We start from the raw sequence: 17,827 nt of genomic DNA on the forward strand, positions 1-17,827 counted from the left end.
GATGTTAGCTCAGGGCTAATCTTCCTCAAAAAAAAAAATGTACATAACATAAAATTTACCATTTTAAGCATTTTCACATGCACAGGGGGCCAGCCCCATGGCTGAGTGGTTAAGCTCGTGTGCTCCGCTTTGGTGGCCCAGGGTTTCACTGGTTCAGATCCTGGGTGCGGACTTGTCACTGCTCATCAAGCCATGCTGAGGTGGCATCCCACATAACACAACCAGAGTTCACTCACAACTAGAATATACAACTATGTACTGGGGGGGTTTGGGGAGAAGAAGAAGAAGAAGAAGAAAAGAAGACTGGCAACAGATGTTAGCTCAGGTGCCAATCTTTAAAAAAAAAAGTGCACAATTCAGTGGCATTAAGTACATTCAGAATGTTATGCAACCCTCACCACTAGCCATCTTCAGAACTTTTTCATCATCCCAAACTGAAAGCCTGTACCCAGTCAACAATGACTTCCCATTCATCCCTTCCTCCAGCCCCTAGTAATGTCTATTCTACTTCCTGTCTCTATGAATTTACCTATTCTGGGTACCTCATATGATCATACAATATTTGTTCTTTTGTATCTGGCTTATTTCACTTAGGATGTTGTTTTCAAGGTCCATACGTGTTGTAGCATGTATCAGAATTTCATTCCTTTTTAAGGCTGAATCATATTCAGTATATATATCACATATATATGTGTATAACAGATACATATATGTATATACCACATTTTCTTCATTCATTCATCTGTTGATGGACATTTGAGTTTACACCTTTTGGCTATTGTGAGTAATGCTGTTAATAACATTGGTATACAAGTATCTATTTGAGTCCCTGCTTTCAATTCTTTTTGGTATATACCTAGAAGTGGGGTTGCTGGATCATATGTTAATTATACGTTGAACTTTTTGAGGAACTGCCATACTGTTTTCCACAGTGGCTGCACCATTTTACATTCCCACCCACAATGCACCAGTGTTCCAGTTTCTCCACATCCTGTAACACTTGTTATTTTCCATTTTTTAAGAAAATATTCATCCTAATCAGTGTGCAATGGTATCTCATGGTTGTTTTGATTTGCATGTCCCTAATGACTAGTGACGCTGAACATCTTTTCATGTGTTTATTGGCCCTTTGTATATCTTCATTGGAGGAATGTCTGTTCAAGTCTTTTGCCCAATTTTGAGTTGGGTCATTTGATTTTTTGTCATTGAGTTGTAGGAGTTCTTTATATATTTGGATAGTAATCCCTTAGCAGATTTATGATTTGCAGATATTTTCTCCCATTTTGTGGGTTGTCTTTTCACTTTGTTGTAGTGTCCTTTGATACACAAAAGTTTCTAATTTTGATGAAGTCCAGTTTATCTGTTTTTTCTCTTGTTGCCTATGCTCTTGTTTTCTGAGTAACTTTTTAATTTAAAAATGATAAATGTTTATGTACAATTTTGGAAAAGTAATAAGCAAAAAAAAAAAAAAAAGAAGATGAAAATCATCTGTGATTATGTCACCCTGAGATAAACGTGTTGACTTCTCGTCCATGACCATGTAGCCAGTCACCTGCTTTCCTTTCAGCCATCTTTCTATGACAGTGATGTCTTACTGTAAATACTGTTCTGTAACACCTTTCCATATCATTATACTTCTAAGCATCAGGGTGTATTGTATTTTGGTTAGGGATGTACTCTTTTTTATTAGCTATATTTCACAATGTGTAAGATTTTTGAAAGTTCTTATACATTTCTTTAATATGTTTTTGCTAAAAAATGGGCTTATTTATAAAGTTAAAGTTTTCTAAGAAAATAAGCACATACTTCTCACTAACTTAGACAATAAGACTTCCTTTGGTATTTTTATTTAACTTGACTGGGTATGAAATGTCTTCTTAGAGTAGACTAATGTTTCCCAATGTTAATAACTTGATTTTTCATAGGGCATTCTGGAACAAGATGCATTCCATAGATCACTTTTGGCCTGCTGCCTTGAGGTCGTCACTTTTTCTTATAAGCCTCCTGGGAATTTTCCATTTGTTACTGAAATATTCGATGTGCCACTTTATCATTTTTATAAGGTATTTTTCAAAATTTGATAGTGATAAGAAAATTGTAGATGAGACTCAACTTCCTGTTGTTACCCATCTAGTTCATTTTAATATTTAAGTACATTTCTTCTATTTTTAATTACACATTTAATAATTTCCATTGTGTCAGGGAGCAGAGAACAAATAGGAGAGTCTTAAGAATTATATAAATTCTTTTAATGTAGTCTAAAGACATATTTTGGGTAAAAGCTTCATTTGATTCCTCGTTTTATCTAATAAAGGCTTTTAGAATACTTTGATTTTATGAGCTAAGAAATCTTTTAAAAAGTAGCAAATATATCACTAGCTAATCTTATATGGCAACTTATTTTTTTTATTTTATGGAAATTTAATGAAAGTGTCTTTCAGAAAAAAATTTTTTTTCGTGTTATATAGGGGCACAGAGTTATAGCATTGATTTGGTAGTTGTTTCCTTCTGGATATTGATTTAATGTATGAATTTATCTTAATTCTCATACAGTAGTCAAAACTAATGTTTAGAGATTTTTGTATTTTTGTATTTTTGGTTTTTTTGAGGGTGGGGGAGAAGTGAGGAAGATTGGCCCTGAGGCAACATCTCTTGCCAATCTCCTCTTTTTGCTTCAGGAAGATTGTTGCTGAGCTAACATCGGTGCCAATCTTGCTCTGTTTTGTGTGTGGGATGCTGCCACAGCATGCCTTGTATAGCCATGCCCAGCATCTGAACCAGTGCACCCTGGCTGCTGAAGCACAGCACATGAACCTAACCTCTACGCCACTGGGCCGGCTCCTAGAGTTTTTAAATATGAAATTTTATGAGTAATATTTTTCAACCTCAATAGACAACGCATGTTTTTTCATTTAAAAAATTTTGAAATACATCATTATAAAAAAGATTTTATATAATTCATATATACAGTTTAAATATTTATAAAGATAGTAAGAGGAAGAACAGCTATTTCAAAATATTACTGTTCTTTATAATGGTTGTTTTTTTTTTAAAGATTTTATTTTTCCTGTTTTCTCCCCAAAGCCCCCTGGTACATAGTTGTATATTTTTAGTTGTGGGTCCTTCTAGTTGTGGCATGTAGGATGCCATCTCAGCATGGCCTGATGAGTGGTGCCATGGCCTCGCCCAGGATCCGAACTGGCAAAACCCTGAGCCACTGAAGTGGAGCGTGCGAACTTAACCACTCCGCCACAGGGCCGGCCCCAATATACTTGTAATTTTTGACAAATTGATTTTGTTGTATCTATAAATATATTAAAAAATATAAATTTACTCATTTTGCTTTCACACTTAATAACCAGTTCTTTTGAAAAAATTATTATTAAACCAGGGCATTTTTCTTTATTTTAGGTTATAGAAATATTCATTAGAGCAGAAGATGGCCTTTGTAGAGAGGTAGTAAAACACCTTAATCAGATCGAAGAACAGATCTTGGATCATTTGGCATGGAAACCAGAGTCTCCACTCTGGGACAGAATTAGAGACAATGAAAACAGAGTTCCTACATGTGAAGAGGTTTGTGAAACTATCTTAACATCTTTCTGTAACAAAAGTGCATCAATATCAACTCTGTTCACAGAGATTACAATATCATAATCCTCTCACAGACAGCAGTTAAACTTAGTGTCTTCCTTATGGGGGGTAGGAGGGCAGCTGGGTTTTTTAATATGGTACAATCACCCCTACATCTAAGAGGAAAAAAGCGTTAGAAATAATTTGTGATTGCCCAAGGTTTCAGTGACAGAATAAGAACTCAGTGCTCTGTCTTGATTTCCTAATGAAGTTTCTGTACCTTAGATTGGTTGATATTCTAATTCTCCAAATCAGTAATGAAGGCTGATTCATATTTAGTATCCAGTTTCTAGGTTTGGAATTTTTTAAGCCTGCTAGAATTTTTTTAACTTTGTTATAAAAGTGGAAAAGACAGCTGATTGATTTAGGTGGAATAACTGATGAGCCAAGGTAGTTTTCTTTTGCCTTAGATTATTGTATTTCTAATTAAAATGCTTTTTTGAATAATGACATTTGGTGTAAATAATTCTTTATAGGTCATGCCCCCACAGAACCTGGAAAGAGCAGATGAAATTTGTATCGCTAGCTCCCCTTTGACTCCCAGAAGGGTGACTGAAATTCGTGCTGATACTGGAGGACTTGGAAGAAGTAAGTTTAAAATACTAGAGGGACTATTCGGAGGCCTAATATCTGGGGATTTAAATTCCGTCTGAAAGTACAGGTGAAGTTGACAGGGTACATATAGGAGAAAGGAGTGTGTGCATTATGGTGTCACATAGACCACTTAGTGCTTTTGAAGAAGATTTAAGAACGGAGGAAAATGTACTATAATAAGTGTCTTTAAAAAAGATAGAATACTATGTGTTAATGATTCCTATATTTTAAATGTATGTTTATCTATAAGCATACAAAAAAGCTGAAATGGAAAAACCAAACTATTAAGAATGATTATTATTCGTTGCTGGAATTCCAGGTGATCTTTGTAAATTTTTTGAGATGAATATGAATTACTTTTAAAATCAGAAGAGACAGAAAAGCTTCTTACAGATAGAACTGTGTTATCCAATTAGGTACAGACAAGCCAGTGAGTTAAGAGGACTGAATGGCTTGAGTTTGTTCAGCTTTGACTTTTCTCAGTTGAGCTGTGCTACTCTGGTTAATGTAACAGCAGTGCTGGCTCAAGAAGTACACCGTTGGGAAGTTTTGCTATTCATCTGGTTACATTTTAGGCAGCTCTTTATAACATCTGCCAGGTGCAAGGTTTAAGTTTATATACTTGAGATAAAACTACTTTTTAAAAAGCAATTCTGTAAATCCAGAAAGTTCTAATTCCTTGGATGCTATTAGAAGGATATTCTTCTTTCTTTGGATCAACTTTTTGATATAATTGATAAGCACTAGCTATAGAAGAAAGGTCAATTTTAAAATCAGGAATCACTGTATGTCAGTGCATACTCAATAAATATAGATGATCTCTATGAAAACTTCCTCATTTTTGAAAAAGGAGTCATAACGGCTTAACTATTTTTCTGCTTATTATCCACTCAGATCCATAGATCTGACAGCTGGTCTTCCGCAGTTCTTTTTCTGTAGTTTTTTCCTTCCCTAACCAATGGATTAGGAGTTGGCTTTAAACTTCATTTTCTTTGTACTTATCACTTCTCCATTTTCATGAGATCTCTTAATATTTTAGAAGATATCGATTGTAATGCATTCTTTCTGACTCTGCAGCTTTGTTCCAAATACAAATCCAGTAAGTTTATTTGCTTTTGTATCATCAGGAGATTGAAATGTTAAGCCACAGTGTATCAGGACTACTCCTGTCCATCCTCTTATAACTTACCTACATATATTTTAGAAATTTAAAAACCCAGTGATGTGTAGTTTTTACACCTGGACATGGAAGAGGGAAAAGAATGCTTACTTCTTAAAAATTCAGACATTGGTGTGAATGCTTAACAGTACACTAAGCCATAATGATTAACACAGTTTCTATTTGGGATATGAAAAAGTTTTGGAAATTGATAGTGGTGATGGTTACACAACACTGTGAATGTAATCAATGCCACTGAATTGTACACTTAAAAATGGTTAAAATGGCAAATTATATGTTATATATATTTTATCACCATTTTAAAAATTAATTATGTAATGTACCAAAAACCATTGAATTGTACAGTTTAAATGAGTGAAATGTATGTGAATTATCTCAATAAAGTTGTTTAAAAAAATAATAAACTAAGCTTAATTGAATCCAAAACATGTATGTCCATTCTTGCTGAAGAACATTATTGAGTTTCAGTAATGTTGTATGTATAGAAAAAGACAAAGATGAAAATTCATACAACTGGGAGGAAATGCTTCCAGGTGATACCATAGTAATATCAAGTCCATCAACTCCTCTTATCAAGTAATGGCTTTACGGTGAAATCACATCTTATATGTGTCTTAGGTGGAAATTGAATGTGGTCAAAAATACCATAGAAAAATAGAGTAATTCTTTAAATTGTCCCCTGAATCATCAACTCCCTGTGGTAGTGGAGGGCAAAGTCTAGTTTGATTTAGCAGAAGGTGGAGTGAAGAAGGGAGCACTGTGAGACAAATAGAGAAAAATTTCTTTCTTTAAATTTTGCACTTAATAGTGTTCAGTTGAGTTTTCGTTAGTTGAATGTAGCTATGATGTGACTCCTGTAATTTTTGTTTGCTTTTTAAAGTATGAAGCATTTCAGCACTGTGATTAGTTTTGAAAATTGTAATAGTTTGGATGGAAATTAGATCTCAGTTTCCCTGAGTTAAACGGTTTGTTTCAATTTTTTTGGCCCTAGGCATAACATCTCCAACCACATTATATGATAGGTACAGCTCCCCCACAGCCAGCTCTACCAGAAGGCGGCTATTTGTTGAGAATGATAGCCCCTCTGATGGAGGGACACCTGGGCGCATTCCCCCACAGCCCCTCGTCAATGCTGTCCCTGTGCAGAATGTATCTGGGGAGGCTGTTTCTGTCACACCAGTTCCTGGACAGACCTTGGTCACCATGGCAACAGCCACTGTCACAGCCAACAATGGACAAACTGTGACCATTCCCGTACAAGGTAAGGAAGGCAGAATTGGCTATTGAGTTCTTTCTCTGTGGCATTTATTGGAAAGATACCTGAGATTTGGCTGGAATGACACTATGAAATGAGAGTGGAGGGAGGGAAAGGGTTGGAGGGGGAGAAATTGGAAACCTCTGCCTGGAGAACCTTGTATTATCAACTTTTCTTTGTGCTTGTTTTCTTTATAACAAACCATAGGTATTGCCAATGAAAATGGAGGCATAACATTCTTCCCAGTCCAAGTCAATGTTGGGGGGCAGGCACAAGCTGTGACTGGCTCCATTCAGCCCCTCAGTGCTCAGGCCCTGGCTGGAAGTTTGAGCTCTCAGCAGGTGTCAGGAACAACCTTGCAAGTCCCTGGTCAGGTGGCCATTCAGCAGATTTCCCCAGGAGGACAACAGCAGAAACAAGGCCCACCTGTAACTAGCAGCAGTCTTAGACCCAGGAAGACTAGTTCTTTATCCCTTTTCTTTAGAAAGGTAATTTTTCATGTACCTTTACCAGTCATGAGCTTGGGAAAGATAAGTGTTAGATGAACAAAGTTTGAAATGTTTTTCTTTATCTACTAGGTTTACCACTTAGCAGGTGTCCGCCTTCGGGATCTTTGTGCTAAACTAGATATTTCAGATGAACTGAGGAAAAAAATCTGGACCTGCTTTGAATTCTCTATAATTCAGTGTCCTGAACTTATGATGGACAGACATCTGGACCAGTTGTTAATGTGTGCCATTTATGTGATGGCAAAAGTGAGTACCATTTGAAATATAAAAGGAAAAAGTAAAGATGCTACTTCCTTACTCTCAAAACACTTTTTTTTTCAGTTTTATTGAGAAATAATTGACACACATCACTGTATAAGTGTAAGGTGTGCAGCATGATGGTTTGATTTACATATATTGTGAAATGATTACCACAATAGGGTTAGTCAGAACACTTTTAACAGCTTTATTGAGATATAATTCTCATAGCATATAATTCACTCATTTGAATTGTACAACTCAGTGGATTAAGTATAGTCACAAATATGTACTACAGTCAATTTTAGAACATAATATTCCATTGTAAGAGTATATGATATTTTGTTTATCCATTCATCAGTTGATGGACATTTGGGTTATTTACACTTTTTGGCTATTATGAATAATGCTGCTTTGAACAGTTGTGTACAAATTTTTGCATGGACATGTTTTCATTTCTCTTTGGTATTTGCCTAGGAGTGGATTGCTGGGTCATATGGTAACTCTATCTTTAACCATTTGAGGAAATGGTTTCCAGAGTTTTCCAAAACTATTTTCCAAAGTCACTGCACCAGTTTACATTTCCATTAGCAGTATATGAAGGTCCTGATTTCTCCACATTCTCATCAACACTTTTTATTATATGACTTTTAAAAAATAATTTAAATTGAACAAGTTAGTGGTATTTAGTATATTCACAATGCTGTACACCCCCTACCTCTATCTAGTTTCAAAACATTTCCATCCCTGCAAAGTAAAACTACATACTCATCCTTTCTATTCTTCTTCCCCCTAGCTCCTGGCAACTGCCATTCTACTTTCTGTCTCTGTGTATTTGACTGTTCTGGGTGCCTCATATAAGTGGGATCATGCAGTATTTTGTTTTTGTGACTTTTATTTCAGTTAGTATAATGTCCTCAAGATTCATCTATGTTGTAGCATGAGTTTTACTTTCCCTCCTTTTTAAGGTTGAATATTCCATTGTATGGATAAACCACATTTTATTTATCCATTCATCTATTGATGGACACTTGGATTGCTTCCACTTTTTGGCTATTGTAAATAATGACACCATGATCATGGGTATACAAATATCTCTTCAAATCTTTGGTTTCAGTTCTTTGTGTATATACCCAGAAGTGGAATTACTAGGTCATATGGTAAATCTACGTTTAATTTTTTGAGGAAGTATCGTATTGTTTTTCACAGTGGCTGCACCATTTTATATTCCCACCAGCAATGCACAAAAGTTGCAATTTCTCTACATCCTTGCCAATTTATTTTCCTTTTTTTTATTATAGCCATCCCAGTGGGTATTGACTGGTACCTTATTGTGGTTTTGATTTGCATTTCCCTAATGACCAGTCATGTTGAGCATCTTTTCATTTGCTTACTTGTCATTCGTATATATTCTTTGGAGGAACATCTGTTTAAATTCTTTGCCCATTTTTTTTTTTAAAGATTTTATTTTTCCTCTTTCTCCCCAAGCCCCTCGGTACATAGCTGTGTATTTTCAGTTGTGGGTTCTTCTAGTTGTGGCAAGTGGGATGCCACCTCAGCATGGCTTGATGAGCAGTGCCATGTCCTCACCCAGGATCCAAACCAGCGAAACCCCGGGCCACCGAAGTGAAGCACGCGAACTTAACCACTGGGCCACAGGGCTGGCCCCCCTTTTCCCATTTTTGAATTGGGTTGTTTCCTTTTTTGCTGTCAAGTTGTAGAAGTTTTTTATGTATTCTGGATGCAACTACTTTATCAGGTATATGATTTGCAAATATTTTCTCTCATTTTCTTCTGTGTGTTATCTTTTCATTTACTTGATAGTGTTATTTGAAGCAAAAAAAATGTTTAATTTTGATGAAGTCAATCTATTTATTTTTTTTATAGCTTGTCCTTTTGGTGTCATATTGAAGAATACATTGCCAAATCCAAGATTAATCCCCATTTTCTTCTAAGAATTTTATAGTTTTCTCTCTTACATTTAGGTCTTTGATCCATTTTGAGTAATTTTTATATTCAGTATGAGGTAGGAGTCCAACTTCATTCTTTTGCATGGGGCTATCCAGTTGTCCCAGCACTACTGTTGAAAAGATTATTCTTTCTCCATTGATAGTCTTAACACCCTTATCAAAAATCACTTGACCACACGGGCCATCCCTGTGGCACAGTGGTTGAGTTCAGGCACTCTGCTTTGGTAGGCCGGGGTTCAGTGGTTCAGATCCTGGGTGTGGACCTACCCACCACTTACCAAGTCATGCTGTAGCAGGTGTCCCATGTATAAAGTAGAGCAAGATGGGCACAGATGTTAGCTCAGGGCCAGTCTTCCTCAGCAAAAAGAGGAGTATTGGCGGTGGGTGTTAGCTCAGGGCTAATCTTCCTCAAAAAAAAAAAAAAAATCAGTTGACCACAGACACATGAGTTTATTTCTATAATCTCAATGCTAATCCATTGCTCTCTCTGTGTATCTCTTTATGCAGTACCATACACTTTTTAAAAAATTTTGTATTGCGGTAATATTGGTTTATAACATATATAAATTTTGAATGTACATTATTATATTTCAGTTTCTGTGTAGATTACATCATATTCACCAGCCAAAGACTAATTACAGTCCATCACCACACACATGTGCCTAATCACCCCTTTCAACCTCCTTCCTCCTCCCTTCCCCTGTGGTAACCACCAATCCAATCTCTATGTGTTTGTTGTTGTTTTTATCTTCTGTTTATGGGTGAGATCATATGATATTCGACTTTCTCCCTCTGACTTATTTTGCTTAGCATAATACCCTCAAGGTCCATCCATGTTGTCACAAATGGCCAGATTTCATCCCTTTTTATGGCTGAGTAGCATTCCATTGAGTATATATACCACATTTTTATCCATTCGTCCCCTGATGGGCATCTAGGTTGCTTCCAAGTCTTGGCTATTGTGAATAATGCTGCAGTGAACATAGGGGTGCATGCATCTTTATGCATTTGTGTTTTCAAGTTCTTTAGATAAATATCCAGCAGTGGAATAGCTGGATCATATGGTAGATCTATTCTTAATTTTATGAGGAAACTCCATACTGTTTTCCATAATGGCTGCACCAGTTTGCGCTCCCACCAGCAGTGTATGAGGGTTCCCTTCTCTCCACATCCTCTCCAAAACTTGTTTCCTGTCTTGTTAATTATAGCCATTCTGATGGGAATGAGGTGATACTTCATTGTAGTTTTGATTTGCATTTCCCTAATAGTTAATGATGTTGAATATCTTTTTATGTGCCTGCTGGCCACCCATATATTTTCTTTGGAGAAATCTCTGTTCAGATCTTTTGCCCATTTTTTAATTGGGTTGTTCGTTTTTTTGTTGTTGAGACATATGGGTTCTTTATATATTTTGGATATTAACCCCTTATCAGATATTTGGTTTGCAAATATCTTCTCCCAAGTGTTAGGTTGTCTTTTTGTTTCATTTATGGTTTCCTTTGCTGTGCAGAAGCCTTTTAGTTTGATGTAGTCCCATTTGTTTATTTTTTCTTTTGTTCCCCTTGCCCTGTCAGACGTGCTGCTTGAAAATATGCTGCTAAGACCGATATCGAAGAGTGTACTGTCTATATTTTCTTCTAGAAGTTTCATGGCTTCAGGTCTTACATTCACATCTTTAGTCCATTTTGAGTTAATTTTGTGTATGGTGTAAGATAATGGTCTACTTTCATTCTTTTGCATGCGGCTGTCCAGTTTCCCCACCACTTTTTATTGAAGAGACTTTCCTTTCTCCATTGTATGTTCTTGGCTCCTTTGTCAAAAATCAGCTGTTCATAGATGTGTGGGTTTACTTTTGGGCTCTTGATTCTGTTCCATTGATCTGTGTATCTGTTTTTGTGCCAGTACCATGCTATTTTGATTACTATAGCTTTATAGTATATTTTGAAATCAGGGAGTGTGATACCTCCAGCTTTGTTCTTTTTTCTGAGGATTCCTTTGGCTATTCAGGGTCTTTTATTATCCCGTACAAATTTTAGGATTCTTTGTTCTATTTCTGTGAAAAATGTTTTTGGAAGTTTGATAGAGATTGCATTGAATCTGTAGATTGCTTTAGGAAGTATGGACATTTTAACTATGTTAATTCTTCTAATCCAAGAGTGTGGAATATTTTTCCATTTCTTTTTGTCTTTTTTTTCTTTTGAGGGAGATCAGCCCTGAGCTAACTACTACCAGTCCTCCTCTTTTTGCTGAGGAAGCCTGGCCCTGAGCTAACATCCGTGCCCATCTTCCTCCACTTTATATGTGGGACGCCTACCACAGCATAGCATGGCAAGCGATGCCATGTCCACACCCGGGATCGGGGTTCGCTGAGAAGTGGAACGTGCGAACTTAACCACTGCACCACCGGGCCAGCCCCTGTCTTCTATTTCTTTCAACAATGTTTTATAGTTTTCAGTGTACAGATCTTTCACCTTTTTGGTTAAGTTTATTCCTAGTTATTTTGTTCTTTTTGTCGCAATTGTAAATGGGATTGTATTCTTAATTTCTCTTTCTGCTACTTCATTATTAGTGTATAGAAATGCCACTTATTTTTGTATGTTGATTTTGTATCCTGCAACTTTACCATATTTATTATTTCTAAAAGTTTTTTGATGGATTCTTTAGGGTTTTCTACATATAAAATCATGTCATCTGCAACTAGTGACATTTTCACTTCTCTCTTTCCAATTTTTCTTTTTCTTGCCTGACTGCTCTGGCTAGGACTTCCAATGCTATGTTAAATAAGAGTGATGAAAGTGGGCATCCTTGTCTGGTTCCTGTTCTTAGAGAGACAGCTTTTAGTTACTCTTGATTACTGTTGCTTTGACAAAAGTTTTGAAATCAGGGAATGAGAGTCTTCCTACCTTTTTCTTTGTTTTCAAAGTAGTTTAGCTAGTGTAAGTTCCTTGAAATTTTTTACAAATTTTACGATCAGCTTGTCAATTTTGACTGTGTCACAAAGTCAGCTGGGGTTCTGACAGGGATTGTGTTTAATTTGTAGATCAATTTGGGAAGCATTACCATTGTAACAATTTTGTCATCTCCTGATCCATGAACATACGATATTTTTCCATTGATTTAGATCATTTTTAATTTCTTTCAACAGTTTTTCAGTTTTCATAGTATAACTTTTTGTTAACTTTATTCCTTCCTATGTATTCTTTTTGGTGCTGTTATGAATGTAATTTTCATCTTTTAATTAGTTATTTTTGGTGAGGCAGATTCACCCTGAGCTAACATCTGCCAAGATTAGCCCGGAGCTAGCCTCTGTGCCAGTCTTCCTCTGTTTTGTATGTGAGTCGCCACCTCAGCATGGCTGAGTGGTAGGTCTGCACCTGGAATCCAAACCCATGAACCCAGGCCGCCAAAGCAGAGTGCGCCAAACTTAACCACTATGCCGTAGGGCTGGCCCTTAATTTTCATTTTTGATGTGTTCATTGCAAGTGTATAGAAATACTATTGATTTTGTGTGTTTATTTTATATTCCAAACCTTGCTAAACTCATTTATTAGTTCTAATTTAGTAGATTCCTTAGGATGTTCTATGTACAAGATCAGGTACTCTGCTTATAGAAATAGTTTTACTTGTTCATACTGGATGCCTTTTATCTTCTTTCCTAATTACTAGAGGTTCTAGGCAGAACCTCCAGTATAATTCTTGTACATTGAATGGAAGTGTTGAGAACAGAAATTGTCGTCTTGTTCCTGATCTTAGGAGGAAAGCATCTAGACTTTCATCATTAAGGTATGATATTAGCTATGGGGTTTTTTTTTCATGGATGCCTTTCTCACGTTGTGGAAGTTCTCTTCTATTCCTCATTTGTTGAGTGTTTTTATCATGAATGAGTGTTAGAAATTGTCAAATGCTTTTTCTGCATCTGTTGATTTTTGCTTTTTATTCTATTGATACATAGTGTATCACATTGATTGATCTTCATATGTTAAACCAACCTTGTGTTCCTGGTTTAAATCCCACTTGGTCATGGTATATAATTCTTTTTATATGTTACTAGATTCAGCTTGCTAGTATTTTGTTGAGGAATTTTGTCCTATTCGTAAGAGAGATTGGTCTGTAGTTTTCTTGTTATGGCTTTGTCTGGTTTTGTTATCAGGGTAATATTGGATTCATAGAATGCACAGGAAAGTGTTCCTTTCTTTTCTAATTTTGCATTTTTCTTTGTAGGTAGTTTATTGATGAATAATTCTTTTTCTTGTCATGAGTCTATGCAGATTATCTCTTTCTTTTAGAATCAGTTTTGGTATTTGTGTCTTTCTAGGAATTTGTCTATTTCCTCTAGGCTAATTTTTTGGCACAGTTCATAATATTCCCTTATAGTCCTTTTTATTCTTTGTCAGTAGTAATTTGAATCTTCTCTCTTTTTATCTTGGTCAGCGTAGCTAAAGGTTTGTCAATTTTGTTGATCTTGTCAAAGAACCAGTTGTTGGTTTCATTTATTAATGTATGCTCTAATTTTATTTCCTTCTTTCTGCTTGCTTTAGGCTTGGTTTTTGCTCTTAATTTTTCAGTGTTTCTTAAGATGGATGGTCAGATAATTGATTTAATATCTCTTCTTTTCAATATAGGCATTAACAGCTATAAATTTACCTCTACGCACTACTTTAGCCATATCTCATAAGTTTTGGTATGTTGTGTCTTCATTTTCACTCATATCAAAGTATTTTCTAATTTCTCTTTTGATTGGACTCATTGGTTATCTAGATGTGTTGTTTAATTTCCACATATTTGTGAGTTTCCCAAATTTCTGTTAATGATTTCTAGGTTTAATCCATTCTGGTCAAATAACACACTTTGTATTATTTCAATCCTTTTATCAAGGTTTGTTTTATAGCCTAGCATATGGTCTATGCTGGAGAATGTTCAGTATGCACTTAAGAAGAATGTATATTCTCGTCTATTAGGTCTAGTTGTTTTATAGTGTTGTTAAAGTATTCTGTTTCCTTCTTGATCTGCTACCTAGTTCTGTCTATTATTGAAAGTGGGGTATTGAACTCTGTAAATATTATTGAATTGTTTATTTTTCCCTCCATTTCTGTCAGTTTTTACTTCATATATTTTGGTGTTCTGTTACTAGGTGCATGTATGTTTGTAATTATTATAACTTCTTGATGGATTGACCCTTTTATTATTATGAAATGTCCCTCTTTATCTCTGGTAACCTTTATTTTTTGTTTTAAAGTCTATTTTATAGTGTGATATTTGTATAGCCACCCAGCTTTCTTGGGGTTGCTGTTTGTATGATATGTTTCTTTCTATCTTTTTCTTGAAACATATTTTTTTATCTAAAGTGTGTCTCTTATAGACAGAGTATAGTTGGATCTCTTTTTTTATCCAGTCTGACAGTTTCTGCCTTTTGTGTTATTTAATTCATCCACATTTAATGTTATTATTGTTATAACTGGATTTATGTCCATCATCTTACTTTTTATTTTTTACATATGTCTCATGTCCTTTTGGTCCTCTGTTCCTTCTTTAGTGCTTTCATTTGCATTAGATGAATACTTCCCGATGTCGCATTTTAATTTCACTAATGAGTTTTTAACTTTTTTAAGCTTATTTTCTTAGTGGTTACCTTAGGGCTTACAGTATACATCTTTTTTTTTTCCCTCCCTCTTCCCCCCACCCCCAGGTTTGTTGAGATATAATTGACATGCAACATTTTGTAAGTATCAGGTGTACAATGTGATTTGATACATGTATATATGGCAGTATGATTACTGCAATAAGATTAGTTCACATCCATCACCTCATGTAACTTTTTTTTTTTGTACTGAGAACACTTAAGATCAACTCTCTTAGCAACTTTCAAGTATATAATATAGTATTGTTAACTATAGTCACCATGCTGTTTATTAATCTCCAGAACTTATTCATCTTATAACTGGAAGCTTATAGTACCCTTTGACCAGTATCTCCCCCTTCCCCAACTCACCACATATGCAGTTTATCAAAATCAGCTTCAGATTTATACTGACTTACTTCCAGTGAGATACAGAAGTGTTACTCCTATATAGCTGTTTCCTTTTCATTCTTTTTGTGGTAGTATTGTTAAACAGATCACACCCATAAATGTTATAAATCTAACAATACATTATGAATTTATATAATTTTATGACTTTTAAAGGAGCTAAGGGAAGAAAGGACTGGAAGTATTTATAGTTTTAGTTATATTAAGCTTATCATTTTTTATTCTCTTTATTGGTTCCTATGGATTCAAGTTGCCTTCTGGAGTCATTTCCTTAGCACAGTATACCTTTCCTCCTACTCTCCTTTCTGCTTTTTTTGGCAAATATATCACATTTCTATAGTTACAGGTCCAGGAGTACATTATATACGTATTGTTTTATACAATTACTTTTTAAATCAGCTAAGAGAAGGAAGGAGAAGAAACATGCATTTATACTGTTTTTACAGTTACATAATTTACCAGAGCTCTTTGTTTTTTTGGGTGTATTTGAATTACGTCTGGGTCACTTGCTTTTAGTTTGAAGAAGTTTTCTTTGGTATTTCTTGTAAGATGATTCTACTGGCAGCAAATTCTGTTTTTTGTTTTTCTGAGGTGGTATTTCACTTTCATTTTTGAAAAATGATTTTGCTGGATAGTGCATCCTTAGTTTACTTTTTTACTTCGAGCACTTTGAATATGTTCTTCCACTGCCTCTTTGCCTCCATAGTTTCTGATGAGAAATCAGCTGTTATTTTCACTCTTTTTCCTATTCTTCAGATGCACAATCTGTATCTTCAGGTTTGCTAATTCATTCTTTCTTTGCCCGTTCAAATCTACTGTATTGTCCCTCTAGTGAATTTTTCATTTGTTATTGTACTTTTTTATTCCAGGTCTTGTTTCGGATACCACTTACTCCCTCTCTTGTTACTGAATTTTAGAAGATTTTCTTGAGTAGACATTTCTTCATTTATTATATGCCCTTAGGACCATTTCCAGAGACTTTAAATGGCTGTTTTTTTAATGTGATTTTCACTGGGGAGCTGGTTCACAGAGCTCCTTACCATGTTTGCTGGAAGTCAATTTCTCTCTCAGAATACTCTTATTCTTTGCCAGGTCACAAAAGAAGACAAATCTTTTCAGAATATTATGCGTTGTTATAGGACTCAGCCACAGGCCCGGAGCCAGGTAACTGCATTTTCCCTCAGGGCTGAAAATAAAGCTTAAAGTCTTTGATGAATACAAAAAATTAACCACAGTTGATTCTGGGGCCTTTTCTCCAGGATAAACAACTAAGACTCAAGGGAAGCCTCTAATCTTCTTTACTCATTGACAGACAACTTCACATCTTGATTAGCTTACGTCCTCTTTTCCCCAAACATTAATGGTGTGAAATATTTGATTCTGGAGTCATTTCTTAATTCAGATAATCACAAGATAGATGTAAATTAGGAAGTTGTTTGGTTTTTATGTCGCCTTTCAGTCTGGTTTAGGAAACATAGTACCGCACATTAAACCAAGGTAACATTAAATGCAATTACCTTTAATATTGTTGATTTATTTCAAAGACATAGGTATGTCAGCTCTTTGTATTTGACTTAGAATAACTTGATTTATGGTTGGGTACAATTACTGCTCTGTAGTATTATAGGCAGTACTTGGAATTTGAAGCCAGACAGGCCCTGATGTAAATCCTGGATCTGTTATTTAATACATATATAACCTTGCCTGTGTTTATTAACCTCTCCTGAGGACGACTATTACTACATGGGGTTGTTGTGAGAATAACCTGTCAGGGTCACATAGTCTAGGATGTGCTCAATAAATAATACTCTGTGTCCCCTTCTCGTGGTCTCTCTAAAGGTTTATAGAAGTGTTTTGATAAAAGGGAAAAGGAAAAGAAGAAATTCTGGCAGTAGTGATAGCAGAAGCCATCAGAATTCTCCAACAGAACTAAACAAAGACAGAAGTAAGTAGGATCTTTATGAACTCTTACAAAACAAAGTTAGGAGCTTCTCTTATTTTTTAGGCCTAAAAGACTAAAGATTACTAAATGAAATTACTATTATAGAAACTATGAAAATATTTTATTGGCAAAGGATTGTTGGAATAAACTGAATTCTAAATTTAGTGGCAAAGTTGTTTGTCCTTCATCCCATAGCTTTGAGGCACATTGTGCATGATATTTTTCTCTAGGGGAATTAGAGAAGGTTAGAGAAGGCAGGAATTTGTTGGCCTGAGTTCCAGAAAAGTCTGGCACGTCAACTGAAACCATGCTGGTTTGCAGGGCTCAGTAAATTCTTGCTACATTTATGGCATGGAGGTAAAGTTAGTACTTAATATTTTATCTGCGCCATGCTCCCTGATTTGAAAAACAGAGTGCCCATTTGCTGCCCTTAAATACGTAGAGCAGGTAGCTGTTTGCCTTCATCCTACTGAATTTTCTTT

The 17,827-nt window shown here is 35.5% G+C and overlaps 1 protein-coding gene across 5 annotated transcripts in view; it reads left to right on the forward strand.

The window, feature by feature from the left end:
* RBL2 (RB transcriptional corepressor like 2) overlaps positions 1-17,827 on the forward strand; it is a 53,727-nt gene that overhangs the window by 24,158 nt on the left and 11,742 nt on the right. For 3 of the 5 annotated variants that reach the window (XM_014827786.3, XM_014827797.3, XM_014827806.3), the window contains 8 exons: positions 1,926-2,063; positions 3,412-3,576; positions 4,110-4,221; positions 6,399-6,668; positions 6,870-7,150; positions 7,241-7,417; positions 16,496-16,567; positions 17,243-17,348. In XM_014827786.3, coding sequence (XP_014683272.1) covers positions 1,926-2,063; positions 3,412-3,576; positions 4,110-4,221; positions 6,399-6,668; positions 6,870-7,150; positions 7,241-7,417; positions 16,496-16,567; positions 17,243-17,348 — 1,321 coding nt within the window. The remainder of the gene's footprint in view (positions 1-1,925; positions 2,064-3,411; positions 3,577-4,109; positions 4,222-6,398; positions 6,669-6,869; positions 7,151-7,240; positions 7,418-16,495; positions 16,568-17,242; positions 17,349-17,827) is intronic. The other 2 variants (XM_044760745.2, XM_044760746.2) reach the window with 2 other exon arrangements.

The sequence above is a fragment of the Equus asinus genome, chromosome 28 (genome assembly GCF_041296235.1).
Source record: "Equus asinus isolate D_3611 breed Donkey chromosome 28, EquAss-T2T_v2, whole genome shotgun sequence".
Taxonomy (NCBI): domain Eukaryota; kingdom Metazoa; phylum Chordata; class Mammalia; order Perissodactyla; family Equidae; genus Equus; species Equus asinus.